At 41.6% G+C, this 18,820-nt stretch overlaps 1 protein-coding gene across 2 annotated transcripts in view; it reads right to left on the bottom strand.

Moving 5' to 3' along the window:
* Positions 1 to 18,820, bottom strand: part of KCNAB1 (potassium voltage-gated channel subfamily A regulatory beta subunit 1) — a 472,013-nt gene that overhangs the window by 12,707 nt on the left and 440,486 nt on the right. For both annotated transcript variants that reach the window (XM_043997394.1, XM_043997395.1), the window contains exons 10-12: positions 18,286 to 18,406; positions 16,615 to 16,709; positions 1,475 to 1,595 (exon numbers count right to left, since the gene is read on the bottom strand). In XM_043997394.1, the coding sequence (XP_043853329.1) occupies positions 1,475 to 1,595; positions 16,615 to 16,709; positions 18,286 to 18,406 (337 nt within the window). The remainder of the gene's footprint in view (positions 1 to 1,474; positions 1,596 to 16,614; positions 16,710 to 18,285; positions 18,407 to 18,820) is intronic.

Genomic DNA, 18,820 nt, shown 5'->3' with positions numbered 1-18,820 from the left:
GGAAGATGGGGTATTTGCCCAGCTTCTTGAAGGATGGCTAGGAATTGGACAGGCAGAATTGTAGGGGAGGGCAAAGGGTTCCCTGCCAAGTAATCCTTTCTGTGTCAGGGCTGGGGGGGGGGGGTCTTACTCAAGCACGTTTGGTGGCATTCACCATCTTGTGCACCAGCAATGAACCTCCAAGTCCATGTCATGCCCCTCTGTAGCTACATTCCAGGACTGTAGATTTAGAGCCCACCGGATGGATTCAGGTGGTTTTTAATTTCTTTCCTCTGCCTGTTTACTTATTGCTGACAAATCAGCTGAGCATCTCTCATTATGCCTTAAGAAATCCAAGGGAATAGTCTCCTCTTAGAACAGCTTTGGTGTGCTGGTGCGTTCTGACAAAGTGAGCTTTCTAAACTGCAAATCTGACCATGTTTCTCTTCTACTTGAAAATCTCCAGTGGTTTCTTTTGATCCCTGGGATAAATGATAACGTCCTTCACAGCCTGGCATTTGATGCCCTCTATCATCTGACTCCTGTCTACTTCTTCTCATCTTATTTCCCATCACTTCCCTTTCCTGTGTTCTCTGTCACAGGCAGACAGGCATATGGGCTGTTTCTTATGCACCACATCATATCCCCCAGCTCCATGACTTTGGACAGGCTGTCTCTCATGTTTGGAATTCACTGTCCCCTCCTAGAATACTGGCTTCCTTCCAAACATTGGTCAGGTATGGACTCTTGCAGGAAGCCTTTCTAGGCCACCACCCCCAAATGAGAGGAAATGGATGGGACAGGAAAGGCCAGTTGTCACTCAGCTTTTGATTGCAACTTTCTCTGTGTGTGTGTGTGTGTGTGTGTGTGTGTGTGTGTGTGTGTGTGCCTGAACACAGGTGTTATTATTTAATGTAAGCTCCTTGAGGTCAGAATTTTTTTTTTTTTTTTGCAGGGCAGTAGGGGTTAAGTGACTTGCCCAGGGTCACACAGCTAGTAAGTGTTAAGTGTCTGAGGCTGAATTTGAACTCAGGTCCTTCTGAATCCAAGGCCAGTGCTTTATCACTGCACCACCTAGCTGCCCCCCAGAAACAAGTTTTTTTCTTTTGGCAGGGCAATGGGGGTTAAGTGACTTGCCCAGGATCACACAGCTAGTAAGTATCAAATGTCTGAGGCCGGATTTGAACAAGTTTTTTTTTTTTTAATTATTTTTCTTTTTTCTTTTTTGGTCAGAAACAATTTAATTTTTTTGTTGTTCTTTTTCTATCCCTGGGGTCTAGACCACACAGGAGGTGCTTAATGAGACTTTGTAGAATGATTGAGGAGGGAAACATCTGGGAATGGAAAAAAGGCTTTGGGTTTCTGGAAAATTCACTTGAGAGAATATAAATTGGTGTCTGCAATACAAAAAATAGCACAAGAAGTGTAGGATTGAAAAAGATAAAGTCTGTGAGTCCAGGCAAAACCTGTCTTCTTTCAGACCATTGGCGCTTACCCACTGCTAGCTGAGGTAGGGTACAGCCCAGGCGTTCAGCAATTGGAGAAAGGTCCTTTAGCTTGCTTTGCTGTTTTCTTCCTTCTTCACTTATAATTTTTTCTTTCAGCCATTGGTAGCACTGTGGGTGAAAGAGAGCAAAAGTTAACACCGCCTAAATATTTGGTGTGAACAATTGATTGGTCAGATTGAGTCCCAACTGATGTCTCTTGATCTGTCCCAGAATTGGTTTAAGTCACAGATCTTGGTCTCTGATGGCTAGCCCAGTGGATAGCATAGGCTGCAGCAGGTTCAACCAGACTAGAAAGACCTTGCATATCAATCATTCCAGCAACAGACTGAGCCTGTTATCCCAAGGTGCTCTAGTTAGGTAAGAGATACCCATCATCAGCTGATCACTAGGTGATGGATTCTTTGGCCGTGCCAACCAGTAAACTTATTTTATTTTTGCAGGGCAATTGGGGTTAAGTCACTTGTCCAGGGTCACACAGCTAGTAAGTGTTAAGTGTCTGAGGTTGGATTTGAACTCAGGTCCTCCTGAATCCAGGGCCGGTGCTCTATCCACTGTGCCACCTAGCTGCCCCAGTAAACTTATTTTTTAAATGACACCTCATCCTCTGCACCCACTTCCAGTTCCACGGTGATGGTAGACTGGTAGAAAAGGAGGCAGAGGCTGCTAAGAGCCTGGACAGACATGAACTGAAAGTCCCACTTGACAGAGTTTACAGGATGATGGAAGAGATCACCTTGACTCATAACTGAGACTGGACTAAATCCTGGGGGATGGAAAAAGGAGGAAGACCTGTCTCTTTATTGACCATGTTCCTAAAATTCCCAAATGACCATTTAAAAAGTTTCAAAACAAACAAACAAAAAAAGAGGGCAGCTAGGTGGTGCAGTGGATAGAGCACTGGCCCTGGAGTCAGGAGTACCTGAGTTCAAATCTGGCCTCAGACACTTAACACTTACTAGCTGTGTGACCCTGGGCAAGTCACTTAACCCCAATTGCCTCACTTTAAAAAAAAGTTTCAAAACTCCCTGATTTTAAGGGATTTTCATTGTCCTAAAGTACAAGGCAAATTACTTAGAAAATTTTGGCATGTTCAGTTCCGGAGAGTGGAATAATTTACTTATCTACTTATCAAAGAACAAAATTTTAAGATGTAGTAAAATTTAATTTTAAGATGTAGTAAAAACCTAATGATTTTATCTCCCCAAACTTGTAAATGCTATTGTAGGATTCTCCCACCTAGCCAAAGATGTCCGGATGAGAAAATTCTCGTTAAGGCATGAGAAGGGGCTTCAGAGGATGGATTCAGCTTTCCTTCTCCAAGGTAGTGACCCTCTGAGAGGCAGCCGAGGAGGGAGTGTGCCCACACTGAAGTCAGAGAACCAAGCCTTCGGTCCTGAAGCTTCCTCTACCTTTAGGCTCTGGTGACTTGGGATAAAAACTCAATTCACGTTTCTTGCCTTGTTTCCTTATCTGCCAAATAAGGAGGTTGGACCAGATCACCTCTAAGGGTCCTTCCAGTTCCAAGCCTGCAACCCTTTTCACGTTTTCTTACTTTTCTAAGGGTTCTCTTTGACCATGACATAGGTAACAATGGAATCTTTTGCCCAAGGTAAGAATAGCTCAGCCAGAAGGAGATTTCACAATATGTAACTCTTTTCTTTTTAGAGAAACTATTAAAAACCATGCCACTGTACAAGGCCCAAGTGATTCTAGGCTCAGAGTTTCTTTGGAGAAAGCATTTGTCAAGTTATAGATACCATTGACCTTTAGCTTCTCTTAGGAAATAAATGGTACAACATTCAGCTGCAGGCAGATCCCAGACACTCCACCCACACTATTTTAATGGATTACATCTTTTCACAAAACATTTTTCATAATCAAATGAAGCTTCCCCAGGGATACTTGCAAATGAATACCATGGCTGTATTGTGGTTTTATTCGTGGGTGTGTGCACGTGTGCGTGTGCCCAAGTGTTAATTCTGCTGACAGTAAATATATTCAAAGAGAGAAACAGAAAGGATGAGTTATATCAGTTTTATTCACCTTCTCCAATCTCACAGGCTTGTGCTCAAGCTCTTGTCTGAGAGAGTTAATAAGGAAGGAAGACCTGCCTTCCACTCCTCCCTGGTTAAGGTGGGTTGCCAGTCCAAGCCCTGAAGTTCTTCAGGGGTTACATTTGACGCCAATGATTTCAGGGTGTGCAACTGTCAGTGGTGAAGATTGGCAATCCAACCTTCCCAGGCAACATTCCCAGAAATGCTAGTGGCTGCTGGAGTGTGTCCCCCTACAGCTCATTTCTGTTCTTAATAGGAAAACCAGTATTGATCCAAATTAGGTGGAAACTTATTGCTGACATTTTCCAGGGACTCAGATCTCCAAATGTGACAAAAAGGCAAACCGTCAATGGCAGGAGCCCAGGTAATGTTAGAATAAGCGATCTGAATTTGCCATTCCAAGGAGTACTTGGCCACATGGATAGATCCATGAGTTCATTGACGTGGTTCTTCCTTCACTGACACATATCAGTCTATCCATGCTTGTATTCTTTTGGTTTTTCTTAACATTATGTGGACGCCATTGGAGTACATGGGGTATCTCTTGAGCTCACTCATTACCTGCCTTATCAATCAATGAATGAATGTAAAAGCATTTATTGTCTCTCTCATGAACCAGACACTGCAGGAAGGGCTAGTGACTTAATTATAAACAAATAAGACAATCCTTGCCTTCAAGAAGCCCACATGCTGATAGAGGAAGACAACATAGATTGGGGAACAATGTCCAGGGAAGCTGGAGGGAATGGTGATTGGTGTCTTGTGTGACTGACATTTCCTTTTTAGGAATGGTAGCATAGATCAGATGACTGACTTCAGAGTTACAGTTGGAAAGCTGAGGAGGGGAGGGTACATCCTGGACAAAGCATGGGAATGGCCAAGAAGCATCAAGGTGGGTCTGGGTCCAGGCGGGGTGAAGGGGATGGTCACCAATCAAATTCCAGGGTCTCCTGAATTTTCCCTCTTGGCCCCTTCTCTGGTACCATTCTTCCTGTGCATTGCTTTGAAGCATACTTGTGCCTCTTCATTGCCCTTAGGTGACCTTCCACTTGAATTCTTCAGTGGGACGCCATGACTCACACACACAACATCCTCAGAAGAATGTTGTCGTTATCCAAAAATATAAGCCTTTGTTCCAGAGAAATGTTTAAGGTCATGAAGAGGGCTGTGTAAGTTGCCGTAACTACAGAGTCTTATGCCCACTTGTACATGTGTGTGACATTTTTGAGAATAACGTACAAGCCTATGGAGAACATGCTCGAAGACTTGACCCTGGGCAAGTTACTCAACCCTCATTGTCCCTCAAAAAATAATTAAAAAATAAAATAAAAAAAAAATAAAAAATAAATAGTAATAGGGAAATGAGGGAGAGGGGGTAGTTATTTTTTTGGGCAAAGATAATGAGTTCGGTTTTGGACACGTCAACACTGCAGATCCTCAAGCATGACACGCCATCTCCTTTTCTTATGTCTTTGTGCTGGCTGTCCCCATGCCCAAAATACTCCCCTGCCTCTTCTTCACCTCCTGTATTCTCTAGTTTCCTTCAAGTCCTGGCTAAAATTCTCCCTTCTAGGGCAGTTGGGTGGCTCAGTGGATAGAGCACCAGCCCTGGATTCAGGAGGACCTGAGTTCAAATACAAACTCAGACACTTGACACTTACTAGCTGTGTGACCCTGGGCAAGTCACTTAACCCCAATGGCCTCCCCCTTCCCCCCCCCCCCCCCCCCCCCCGCCAAATTCTCCCTTCTACAGGAAGCCTTTCCCAATCCCCCTTCATGCTAGTACCTTCCCTCTGGGATCATCTCCAGTTGTCCTGTCTGTAGCTTATTTGTCTAGAGCTATTTGCTCCCCTGTTAGACTAGGAGCTTCTTAAGGGCAGGGACTGTCTTTTACCTTTTTTGGGGGGGTATCCACAGAGCTTAGTGCAGTGCCTGGCACATAGTAGGCATTCAATAAGTGCTTGTTGACTTGGTGTGCATATATATATATATATATATATATGTCAAGATTCCTTTAAAGTTTAACATCAACAACAACTTTCTTCAATTATTCTCTGATTATTAATAGTAAGAGAGGCACAAAATGAGATGTGTTTATTAAAGAAGAATGTCCAGTTCAGAGCCCAAATGGAAGGGGGAATCTCTACAGACTAGCATAGTACCTGGCATGTAGTAGGTGCTTAATAAATGTTTATTGACTGACTGATTAACTGATGGTGGAGTCTTTTAGATGTCCCTTTTTATGGATGACTTTGTGTTGATTGTGTCAAGCCCCAGAACAAAGCAGAGCCTTCCAGATGAGATACATGATCACTCTAAATAGTTTCACCTGCCTATCCCCACAGGAACACTCCAGTGGATAAAGAATTATTGCCTAGCCTATCATATGTACAATTGGGTAGGCAATCTGGGCAACCCACAGAGCTGGTCTAGTTCATAGACCATAGACCATAGTCCATAGTTATCTTTTTTTGTTTGTTTGTTTTGTGGGGCAACGAGGGTTAAGTGACTTGCCCAGGGTCACACAGCTAGTGTCAAGTGTCTGAGGCTGGATTTGAACTCAGGTCCTCCTGAATTCAGGGCCAGAGCTTTAACCACTGCGCCACCTAGCTGCTCCTTCATAGCTATCTTTGACAGAAAGTGAGATCAGTAATGAACTAGGTTCTGAGTTAATTACTCGGTCCTTTCTATGACTCCAACCTTTCTTTCTCTCTCTCTCTCTGTCTCACACACACACACACACACACACACACACACACACACATATACTTTATTATCCCCACCTGAGGCTCTGCTGTGCTTGTGTCTTGTGGTGTTTTTCTTGTGGTTAAAGAAGATTTTGTACAAGATATTGCTTTACTTTAGACAGAACTCTAATAGGTTTTTAAGAGGCGTGTGGGTGTGGGTACAGGGGAGGTGTTTAAGGAGGTGTATCTATGGCACCACCAGAAACTTCATTAATGTTTATTTAATAAAGAGCATCTGCAGCAGAGACGGAAAATGAGAAATTGGCTAATAATGATAATTCCTTGCTTATATTTAAGGAGATGAAAATTCTTTGAAAATAAGTAGCAATATCTGTTTATACAGACAGGAAAGGGCCAGACTAGGATGGGCTTATTTCCAATTGGAAGTGAGTATTTGTCCAGTATTCCTTCTTTAAGGGCGGGTCTGCCAGGGTTGGTGTCCGCATTCTAAAGGGTCTGCCTCGCCCCCTGGAGGTATTGTTGCTCCAAGAATCACAGGCCGAAGCTGGCAAAATGGGTCTGGCTGAGGGAGCCTCGTGGAGAGCCTGGCAGCAGTAGTGGACCCCAGGCTTGAAAGACACATTGTTCTCAGAAACATTTCCCTCCGGCCCAGACCTCACCCCTACTTCTTAGGTTAAATTCAGTGATTCCAAAATTGGAGCTTATTCAGCAGTAGCCTGGCTCAGGGGTTAGAGAGAGCCTGACCTGAATTAGGACATTTTAGGATGCCACTTTATGTTCCTCAGCCAACATACTGTTTTCTTGCAAGTGCTTATAGAGGATTTTTTTTTTTGGGGGGGGCAATGAGGGTTGAGTAACTTGCCCAGAGTCACACAGCTATTGTCAAGTGTCTGAGGTCAGATTTGAACTCAGGTCCTCTTGAATCCAGGGCCGGTGCTCTATACACTGCACCACCTAGCTGCCCCCGCTTACAGATGATTTTAAAGATAAAATTATGAATGCTTTGCATAACATACGTAGATGTGTGTTGGCCTATATTTTGAAGAGCCACTGGTATTTTTCCCTTTGACTATGAAATGCCTTCTGTTAAGACATCTCTTAGTTTTATGTCTAAGAGGAAACTGCTAATGTGCTTTGCTAGCACTTCACGTGCCATATGGAAATATTTGATATGATCATTATGAACCACATCTTCAGTTGTATCCCTTGGCATAAATGTTCTGTCAATGATATGTCATTTATGTTTCTCAATTGACCTCACTTCCATTTTCATTGTGTCGAACCTTTCATGATTTTTATTTGTTGTTATTCAGTTATATCCAACTCTGCAAGACCCCATTTGGGGTTTTCTTGGCTGAGATCCTATGAGAGTTTGCCATTTCCTTCTCCAGCTCATTTCATAGATGAGGAAACTGAGGCAAACAAGGTTAAGTGACTTCCCCAGAGTCTCAGAGTTAGTAAGAGCGTGAGGCCAGATTTGAACTCGTGAAGGTGAGTATTCCTTATTCCAATCCCAGCGACTATATAGAAAACCAGAAACTTTCCACATTGTATGGGGGTCAAGGGTTTTCTGTCTCTTCTGATTTCTTGGCTTTTCTAATCTCTGCTGTCAACTTTTAATTGTTGGTAAATTGTTTATATTTTCCTTGATGTTGCTTTGATTCCCAGTATCTCATTAACTATTTGACATTTGCCTTCAATTGCTGAATAAAGGAATCTAAAGTTTCTGATACACTTCTGTCTTCTAGGTTTCATTCCACATACTTCTTTCTTCTTGTTGAAAATCTTTGGAGACATTGATATTGTCTCTGCAGTGGAGAAAGGGCTGGAGCTGGAGTGCCAAAAACTTGAATCCCAATCAGTCACTTATTAGCTGTGTGATTCTGGGAGAGTAATTTCATCTTTTTTTTAGCCTTACTTTCCTTAGCTGCAAAATGGGAAGAGTAATAGCACCTACCTTACTGGGTTATTGTGAGGATCAAATGTGAGAATACTTATAAAGTGCTTTCGAACCTTAAAGTGCTGTATAAATTCTGACCAGTACTATTTTGTCATTAGTTATTCCAGGAATTTGCATTAATTAAGTGAAGATTTTCAATGACCTTGGCTTCCTGAACTTTCTTCTCTTCAAATTTTAATAGGTCTCTTATTTCATTTGTTATTTTGTCTGATCTAAGCTTAGGAATGAAGTTATTTCTTCTGATTTCAGCAGTCACTTGAGTGACTTGGAGCTGAGGGTACCATTGACAAAACTGAGTAGGGCATCCTTGCTGGGCCAACTGGTAAAATCTATTTTTAATTTTGTTATGATATTGAGGAACTATGGAAGTATTCATGTCTTCAAGCCATTGCATGAACACTTGTCATTTTCCAGCTTTATTGGTCAATATCTTTGGTGCCAAAGAGTTTCCAGCAGGTGAGAAGTTAGCATTTTTTATTTACTCTGCTTTACTTCACCTCCTCATAGTACCAGAATAGGAAGGAGTATGACGGCTCCACTCTCTTCCACGTTAAGAAGAGAGCATCAAGATGGTTTTAAGCAGGGCGACCCTCACCCCTAAGCTGCCCTGTCTATTTTTTTGATTCTTTGGGGTTGTTGCATCACACTGACTGAGGTGCTATCTGAGTAGAGACCCAATTGGCCAGTGTTTTATAGTTCCTATCAGGCCTTTGGAGCCACACGATTTCAGAGCACACAAAGTTTCAGAGCCGCCCTGGGTGGTGTTCTCTTACTTTCCCACTCAAAGCAGAAATGACATGCTAGATTTGGAGGCTGTGATAATTATTATCAACAATGCTATTGGGCAGCTAGGTGACACAGTGGATAAAGCAGCAGCCCTGGAGTCAGGAGTACCTGAGTTCAAATCCGGCCTCAGACACTTAAAACTTACTGGCTGTGTGACCCTGGGCAAGTCACTTAACCCCAATTGCTTCACTAAAAAAAAAAAAATAAATAAAATAAAAACAATGCTATTAGGGACCTGTGATTTTCTTGGTAAAGGGAATTAACTCATGGATAAGGAAACTTCCTCTATCAATATAGGTAGGTACATTTTTTATATCTCATAATCTTAGAGTTGCTTAGAATGCTAAGAAGTTATGTGACTTGCCCAAGGTCACACAGTCAACCAGTATGTGACTAAGGCAAGACTTGAACCCAATTACAAGGCCATCTCTCTATCTACTATACCACACTGCTGCTACCACCACCACCACCACCACCACCACCACCACTACTACTACTGCTACTATTACTACCTCTGCTGCTGCTGTTACTATTATTATCGTTATCATTACTTGAGCCTGGATTAGAACTGATGCTGGGCTTATCAAGATATAGAAAAAATGGAACGAACCTAAACCATGTTCTGGCTTAGTGCGCTGTGGATCATATTTACAACAAAACAACAGGACCAGATTCCCAAACACCCTCAGAAACACTACAGAGATGTCCTCTCTCATTTTTAAGCTCTAATAAAAAAACTCTAGTCACTGGGACTCCTTTTAGAAGTTTCTTAGTTTTACCTGAATATTCCACTGTCACTTCTACTTCATTGGATAGATCCACATAGATAATCCATGTGGATCCTCCCTCCACAAGTGAAGCTCCAATGCCCATTACAACTTCCCATAATGGAAGACTCTTGTCCTTGCTTTCCTGCAAATCCTACATAGAATATCTGTCCATTGCATTGGGGGAACTTCAAAGAGTCATTGACTTCAAGATAGAAGGGGCCTTAAATGCCAACTAGTTCAACCCCCTAATTAAAAAAAAACAAAACTATTGGTCAATGGTCATTTTAATAGCTGACATTTATAAAACACCATAAGTTTTATGAAATGCCTTCCATACATTAGTCATCAATCAGTCATCCAGTCAACAAGACCTTATTAAGTCATTTTGACATGCCAGGCTCTATGGCTTAGCACAGTTCTGAGGACCCTAAAGGAACTCACTGTCTTATGGGAGGAATAAATGTTAATAACTAGGTACACACAAGATATGTACAGAGTAAATGGAAAGTAGCTTGTGAAGGGGAAGGCATTGGTAACTGGGGGTAGGGAGTAAGAGGGGAGGCAGGAAAGGCCTCCTACAGAAAGTGGAATTTGAGCTGAATCAGTCAGGAGGTGGAGGGAAAGGCAGAGAGCATCCTCAGTCTGGAAGCCAGGAAATACAGAGGCATAAGGATGATGAGTGATGTTTGAAGAACTCAAAAGAGGCCCATGTTGTTGCATCATATAAAGCAAGGACATAGATGGAGCCCCAGCAAAGGAGACAAAGAAGGTGTGCTCAGAGGCACACGGGAGAAGCCAAGCAGTGTCAGGAAAGCCTAGAGAGGAGGAAGAATCCAGGAGGAGAGGGATATCAAGAGCGGCAGATGTTGCAGATAGGACAAAGAAGCATCTAAACTAAGAGAGGCCCATTCGGTTTGGCAATGAAGAGATCCTTGGTGGCTTTGGGAAGAGTGAGCCGCATTAAAAGAGGTGCTGTGGGTGTTATTATCCTGACCTTGGAAATGAGGAGACTGAGCCTCTGAAAAGTTAAGTGAGTTGCCTCTACTGAAAACTGGGATGTATCCGAGGTGAGACTGAAAGCTAGGCTTTCCGGTATCCACTCTGCAATTCTGCTTGCTGCAGAGAGAAAAATCTCTTGGGGAATAATACATCTAGAACTACTCTCACTTAACTTGACAACCAGAAAGATTCTAAGTTGCTTAATGAGTCCATCTCGTATACTAGAATCTCCCCCACTGCTTGGACGATGGACATTATTTTGATGTGGCTCAGTTTCCACATTTCTTTGAATCTTCTCCCAGTCCTGTATACTTGTATATGTCATCCTGCAGAGCTGTTGCTTCTGGGATTATTGTCATTTTGGCAATACTTCTGCCCGGTAGGGGTTGGCTCAATCAATAAATTCCACCATTACTTTTATAGCAGTCTGACTGTTTGGTTTGGCCCCGGGTTTATTAGCCTGATTTTATGGTTTTAGGACATCTGGCTTATACTAAAATAGCCTTAGGCTCATATGGACAGTACAAGGTTAATCTATTTATCAGCACACAGTTCAGGGTTTGGTCTAGGTGCATCATGTGAACCATCTCAAGATGCCCGTTGGTAGGACTTGCCCTAGATGTTGGCTGACCTCCATTTCCATTTCTTTGAGTGACTGCCATCTTATTTTTATCACTCCTCACCTCCCCATTCCTTCTCAGAGGGGCTACATCTTTTACTTCTTGCTTTACGTTCCTGGTTGAGTTATTGATCATGAGCTGTTTTCCTAGGTGTGCCCCTGAGCTGTTTCAGAGGATACTAGAGTCGATCATTTATGAAGCCTTGAAATTCCACTGGTGCTTCTGAAGAGCTCTCAACAAACTTGTTTTCTGATCATCTGCTTTTTCAGCTCAGAAGCTTCTTTTTGGTTTATTGCCAAGGAAGTTTCAGTGGTCATTAAGTCTGCTTTATACAAGTAACAACAGACAATAATTCTCAAGTTGCCTTTGGACTCAGCTAACCTAAAACATTTGCTTATGTTTGTGTTTGTGATTATGTGTGCGTGTGTGTGACTCTTATTTTGTGGTAGCAGTGGCTAGTGTCTTTCCAGCTGCATAGCAGCTTCTCTCTGTCATATTTGGAGGTCCACAAATCATCCTGAACAGTAGCTACCCTTTTTTTTTTTTCTGAGCAAAAGTGTGATAGTGTCATAGGTAGATAAATAACCAGGGAACCAGGAGAGCAGTTTTCATCTGTTGCTACATACCTTTATGCCTCAGTTTCTTCATCTCCAATAACCTTTGCCCCTCCCTATCTCCCAAAGATGATGAGAGGACAGACAGATGTGAAGGTATTGTGTTCTCTTGGAATTCCCAAGGACCATGATTCCTGAGCTTTTTTGATTTAATCCCCAAAAACTGACTCAGGAGCAATGGGTGAAAGTTGCAAAGAAGAACATCTGGGATTGAAATTAGGAAAAACTTGCTAACAATTAGAACTGGCCCACAGTGGACTGGGTTGCCATGGGCAAGATGTCCATAGACATATTATTCATTAAAGATGCTTTGAGTTTTAATTTCCTAACTTGTTCTTAGTTAATTCAGGGATAGGGAACAGGGACTACATCTGTGACTTCATTGATATAGGAAATTCATAAGTGAGGAAACTACCAATGCAGGTCAGCATTTTCTCTTCAACTTAGTTGCATAGAGTTTGTCAGATCACTGAGAGGTTAAGTTACTTGCCCAGGGTCACACAGTCTGTGTCAGAGGTGAGACTTGAACTCACAACTTCTTAGCTTCAAAGATGACATTCTATTCACTATGCCAAACTTTGTTCAGAACAACCTAAAAGACTTTTTAGAAGCAGATGTTTGCTTTCTAGATCTGGGATAATTTGCCCAAGAATACCAAAACATTAAAAAAAAAAACTCCAGCACTTTGGAACCATCAATAGAGCTGCTTTAGAAACGTTTGCCTAGCTCTGTGGAGAATATGCCAATTCTCTACTTGTGAGACACAGAATGGACAACCTAATTTCTGGGGCGTTACAGGCAGACAGGAAGGTCAATCCCATAGTCTTAAATACACACTGATTAGGGAATGCACATCATTGCCCTGGTTTCAATAACTCTAGAGTCTTACTGTTAAATAATACATACTAATATACTGTTAAATAACTGTAGGGTCCTACTTGACTTGAGCAGTTCATGAAACAGTTTAGATGGAAGGGAGAGAGACCTACTGGCTTCCCATTAGGGTGGGCTTTAGTTGTTTATATTTTAAAGATGTTGTTGCTTAGTGTATGGCCACATTTTAAATGAATACTATGATCACTCATGTCATTACATATTGCTTCAAGGCAGGAAAGTACTTAAAAATTAAAATGAAGAAATAGGGAGGCCCTGAATCATCACTATAATTCATAGGATGTGCTTTGCGTTTAGATTTTTTTTTTTTTTTTGCGGGGCAGTGGGGGTTAAGTGACTTGCCCAAGGTCACACAGCTAGTAAGTGTCAAGTGTCTGAGGCCGGATTTGAATTCAGGAACTCCTGAATCCAGGGCCGGTGCTTTATCCACTGCGCCACCTAGCCGCCCCGCGTTTAGATTTATAGCATTTCAGAGTTGGAAGAACCTCAATAATCATCTAATCCAAGACATGGCAAAACAAGAATTCCCTCTAGGACGTTCCTGGCCACCAGCTATGACTTGTAGACCTCCAGTGAGGGGAGAGCCCAAGGCAACCTAGCCCGCTGTGGACCAGTTCTAACTGTTGGCATTTTTTCCTGATTTTAATCCTAAATGTTCCTCTTTGCAATTTTTACTCATTGCTCCTGATTCAGCTTCTTGGGCTTAAATAAAAAAGGCCAAATCCCCCTTTCATGTTGAGAGCCCTTCAAATAACTGAGGATAGCTCTTATATGCTCTTGCATCTTTTCTTCCTCAACTCTTCAACCAATCTTCATTAGGGATGAACTCAAGGGCCTTCACCATCTTGGTGATCATTTTTCGGACAGTCACCAGTCTATCATTGTCCTTCCTAAAGTATGGCAGACTTGAACACCATGTTCCAGAAGTAGATGGACCAAGGAAGAATATACCAACTCCTGTCATGTCTCTCTTAAAGTAGCCAAGATAACATTAACTAAATGGCACAGTAGAAAGAACAGTTGGCTTGAAGTCAGAAAGACCAAGTTCAAATCTGGCTTTAGGCATTTACTGGTTGTGTGATCCTGGGCAAGTCATAACCTCTGTTTGCCTCAGCTTCCTCAACTGTAGAAAGGGGGATAATAACAGCATATATCTCAGAGGATTGTTATGAGGATCAAATGATATACTTGTAAAGAGCTTAGCACACTTTCTGTAACATTGTTTAGCCAATTAGTTGTCTCTGACTCTTCATGACCCCAATTTGGGGTTTTCTTAGAAAAGATACTGGAGTGGTTTGCTCTTTCCTTCTCCAGCTCATTTTAAATATGGGGAAACTGAGGCAAACAGGGTTAAGTGACTTGACTAGGGTTATACAACTAGAAAGTTATTCAGGGAGATTAGTTTTTCCTGACTCTAGGCGAAGTACTCTATCCATTGTACCACCTAGCTAGCTGCCCATAATAGGTGCTTAATAAATTATTTCCCCCTTCTTTTGGCTTCTACATTACATTGCTGACAAATACTGAACTTGTAGTCCCCTAAAAATCTTTAGAGCTTATTCAGGTGAATTACTTTCTTAGCACAGTTTCCTTTCTTTGAACTTGTGAAATTGAGTTTTTGAACCCAAGTGCAAGTCTTCACATTTATACTTATTGAATTTCATCTTATTCAATTCAGTCCAGTGTCTGGCTTGTTAAGATCCTTTTGAATTCTGTTTCTGATATTCATTATGCTATCCCTCCCCTCCAGTTTTGTATCATCTAGTAATTGGACCAGGATGCCACCGATGCCCCCATGAAAGTCATTAAAAAACCATTGAATGGAGTAGAGCCAAGCACCACTCCACTCCTTGGAAAACCTTCCCAATGGACATAAAACTGTTATTGACAATATTTGTGATCTGCTCATTCTACAACTTTACGTATATCTAACTGTGGCCAAGATGACTTCTATCTGTCATCTTTACAAGAATAGCCTGAATTCTTGCTCAAATACTTAGCTAGAAATCTAGAGAAACTATTTAAAACAGAGGTTCTTGACTTTGAACATCTTTGGCAGTCTGGTGAAGTCTGGGGACTACTCAGAATAATCTTTTTAAATGCATGAACTAAAATATATAGCACCACAAAGGAAATAAATTCTATCAAATATAGTTATCATGTTGTTTGTAACTTAGTTCAATGTCACCAGGAGAAGAACTCTTAGCTAAAACATTCTTTGGATGTACCAACTGAGTAACCCTCTAAAAAGGAAGTCATGTTAATCTGGGCTGACTTGTTCCTTATACTGGCTCTTTGGGACCTCAACTTTTCTTGCTGGATGTTCTCTAGACATAGGATATTCTCTCATTTTGTCAAAAATCTTTGTTTTGTCAAGTAGAAAATTGCCTGCTGGAGAATGAAATGGTAAACCACTCTACTATCTTTGCCAATAAAACCCCAATGGAGTCACAAAGAGTATAAAAAAATACATATGCTTTTCATCTTATAGGTATAAAAGGATGTCACAGTGCTCCCCAAATGTAGAAATACATACAAATCAACAGAGACACAAATGGGATTGGGGGGAGGGCTTAAAGGGAAGATAATATTAGGAGAGAATAGTTGGCAGCAAAATAAATTTCCTGATCATGAGATTAAAAGGAAAAATAAAAAAAAACCCAAAGAACTAGAACAAAAATAGGGGGTGCCCATCAATTGGTGAATGACTGAACAAATGGTGGTATATAAATAAATGGATAAGAAATGACAAGAGAGAAGATTTCAGAGAATCTTGAATAGTATGAACTGATACAGATCAAAGTGAGCAGAATCATGAAAACATTGTATGTAACAACAACAACACTGTAAAGACAATAGTTCAGAACTCTGATCTCCAAGTAGTAGCTAACCATTCCCCAAAAGGATCTATGATAAAGTCTGTTCATATTCTCTCTCTCTCTTTTTCTCTTGAGAGAGAGTCACTCAACAAGGGCTAAGTGACTTGCCCAGGGTCACATAGCTAGTAAGTGTCAAGTGTCTGAGTCCATATTTGAACTCAGGTCCTCCTGACTCCAGGGCCAGTGTTTTATCCACTGTGCCACCTACCTGCCCCTTGTTAATTCCCTTTTGATAAAGGGTGATGGATTCAAGGTCCACAAACATACAATGGTTGCCAAAATCAAAGTTTCTGTTTAGCCCATTGGAGTTGCTCTTTGGCATAATTAACCTGGTCCTCTTTCCTATTTCTCAAAAAAATTTCTAAATCTATATCCAGTTGAGACTCCCCTTACTTGAACAAAATATAGAAAACATTTCTAATAATTGTAGCTTTCCGAAAATGGAATGTACTGCTCTGAATACTAAAACACTGGAGGTGTTCAGGTGGAGTCTGCATGACTTCTGTGTTGGGGATATTGTTGATGGTATCCGTGCTTTGGGCCAGGGATGGGTTAGGTGTCCTGTAAGGGTGATTTGGACTCTAGGGCTATGTCTCTCCTTGTAACTTGAGCCCTGAGTTGGGGTGGTGGCGGTAGAAACAGTCCAGAGTTGGAGGGGGACACTCTGGAAGCTCCCCTCCTTACCTCTCACTAGAAAAGGGTTGAGGTCTGGGGCACTCCCTAGCAGATTCAGAAACTTGCATGTCAATGTCTCCCTGCAGAGCCATTGCCATCTCCCAGGTGACCCTTCCTTCTCCCATCATCCCGAAAAGAAGCTTCCTTCATGGAAGTTCCAAGAAATACCTTGAGTGATGCTCTGGAGCTTTCGGGCACACCATTGCCATATTTCCCTGAGATGATTCCACAGGCGAGGGGGGACCAGGTCATTGCTCCAACCCCTGCAGGAAAAATATATGCAAATCACCAGAGTGTGGACTTTTCAATGGGACTTTTCCAAAGCAAGAACTTGACCTGATATTTAATTTTCATTATGGCAGATCTCTTTAACAAGACTAAATATCTTTCATTAAAATGGCCACAGTTATGTCAAAGACCATCTACTACATGAGCACTTGCATGATCCCTCCAGCTTCTAGTACTTCCTCCAACAATTACCATGGATTTACTTTGTATTCACTTAAACATGTACCTGATGTCTCCCTCAACAGAATGTATGCTTCTTTATAGAGATTTTTTGCATGGTCTATAAAATGTTTGAAATTTGTTAGCTCATTGCATCCTTTATGATTCTCAGATGCATAAAGGGTCATATTTTTAAATGTTATTGATTACAATCAATAAATTAGCAAGCATTTAGTAAATCCCACTCTGTGCTCAGCATGTAGGGGCTGGGGAAATCAAGTCAAAAATGAAGCATTTGGGGCAGCTAGGTGGCTGTGTGACCCTGGGCAAGTCACTTAACCCTTACTGCCCTGCTCCCCCCGCCCCCCAAATGAAGCAGTCAAGCTTATATTCTATTAGAGGACCATGTATTACTTTGTGGGAGTTTTCATGCTTAGGAAAACTATCTTCTAATCAGTTAGTCATTTATTAAACTCTCTCTTGATAAATCAATCAAGTATTTATTGAGTAAATGATAAGTGCCAGATACTTTGCTGTATATGAGGGAGACAAAGACAAAAATGAAAGTCCCTGCCCTCAGAAAGATTATATTTTGTTTAGGGAGACATTAGGCACGTATGTAAGTAAATATTAAAGAATCCCATGCTAACTGTGGGAGGAATTCCTAGAAGCTGGAGAGATACATACAAGTGCCCATGTAGGAAGTGGTCTTTGACATAAATGTTGAAATAACTGAGAGATTTGAAAGAAAACTAGAGGTTGTTAAGGGGAAAATAGTAAGGTGCCATTTTTCTTGATGATCAAGTCTATAAACACAGCTTTTTCCTATCTTTTAGATACAAATACAAAGAAATCCATGTATGTTTTGCCCTGTGAAAAAAGCTTCAACTCATGTAAAAGCTTGCTGCCACACATGCATCTGATAACTCAGAATGAGTTCACTCATTCATTCAAGGAATAACTACAAGGTAGCTACAACAAGCAAGGGATCGTGTTTGGTGTTACTAGTAGGGTGGTTTGCTTCTATCACCAACATCCCCATAGACAAGATGTTGCCTTATTTCATCCCTGTGAAACTTGTTGGCCCAGGAGATTGTGACCTGAATTCTTTTTGTTTTGTTTTGCGGGGCAATGAAGGTTAAGTGACTTGCCCAGGGTCACACAGCTAGTAAGTGTCAAGTGTCTGAGGCCCGATTTGAACTCAGGTACTCCTGAATCCAGGGCTGGTGCTCTATCCACTGAGCCACCTAGCCGCCCCATGACTTGCATTCTTAATGAAGAATAATTATGGAAGCATTTTGGCAATACTTTTTGTGTACGTATATGTGGCTTCCATGTCATTGGCTTCCTCTTGGCTGAGAGAGAATGAATGAGCTCCCTTCTATACATTACCTATCTTGTGGTATAGTTCCGGCAATTGTACCTCCACCTTCTCTCTTTGGAAAAGATGATATTCAGCTTGTTCACATACTGGTGGAATCATGTTGAACTGTCTTGCTACAGAATAGGCTTCCTAAAAAAAGAGAGAAGCAGCTAGGTCTGATGGAAGCATTATATTCATGTTAATTCAGGATAGACTGCATGATTATGGACAATGTAGTCGACCCCTTCAGGCCTCAGTTTCTTCATTTATGAAATGAGGAGATTGAGTTACATCAGCAATTTTTACCTCTGTGATGTTTAAAATCTAAATTGTGGTCGCCTTAAACTAGAAGCTTCAGCACCAGTCTTTGGGCATTAAACATTTATTAAAGCATAGAGGTATTCACAAGGAGTTCAGAAAGTTAAGAAAAGGTCTATCTAGCTTAGAGTTCCAGCCTGGTTGGGTTCTTCCTCAAGTCCTCCTCCAGGAGCCTGCTTTAATCAGGAACTCTCCAGCAAGCTGATTGTGGAAGCTTTTCATAGGTCTGGAACAGAGGCGGTCCTT

The sequence above is a fragment of the Dromiciops gliroides genome, chromosome 3 (genome assembly GCF_019393635.1).
Source record: "Dromiciops gliroides isolate mDroGli1 chromosome 3, mDroGli1.pri, whole genome shotgun sequence".
Taxonomy (NCBI): Eukaryota; Metazoa; Chordata; class Mammalia; order Microbiotheria; family Microbiotheriidae; genus Dromiciops; species Dromiciops gliroides.
This window is presented reverse-complemented; position numbering and strand designations above follow the sequence as displayed.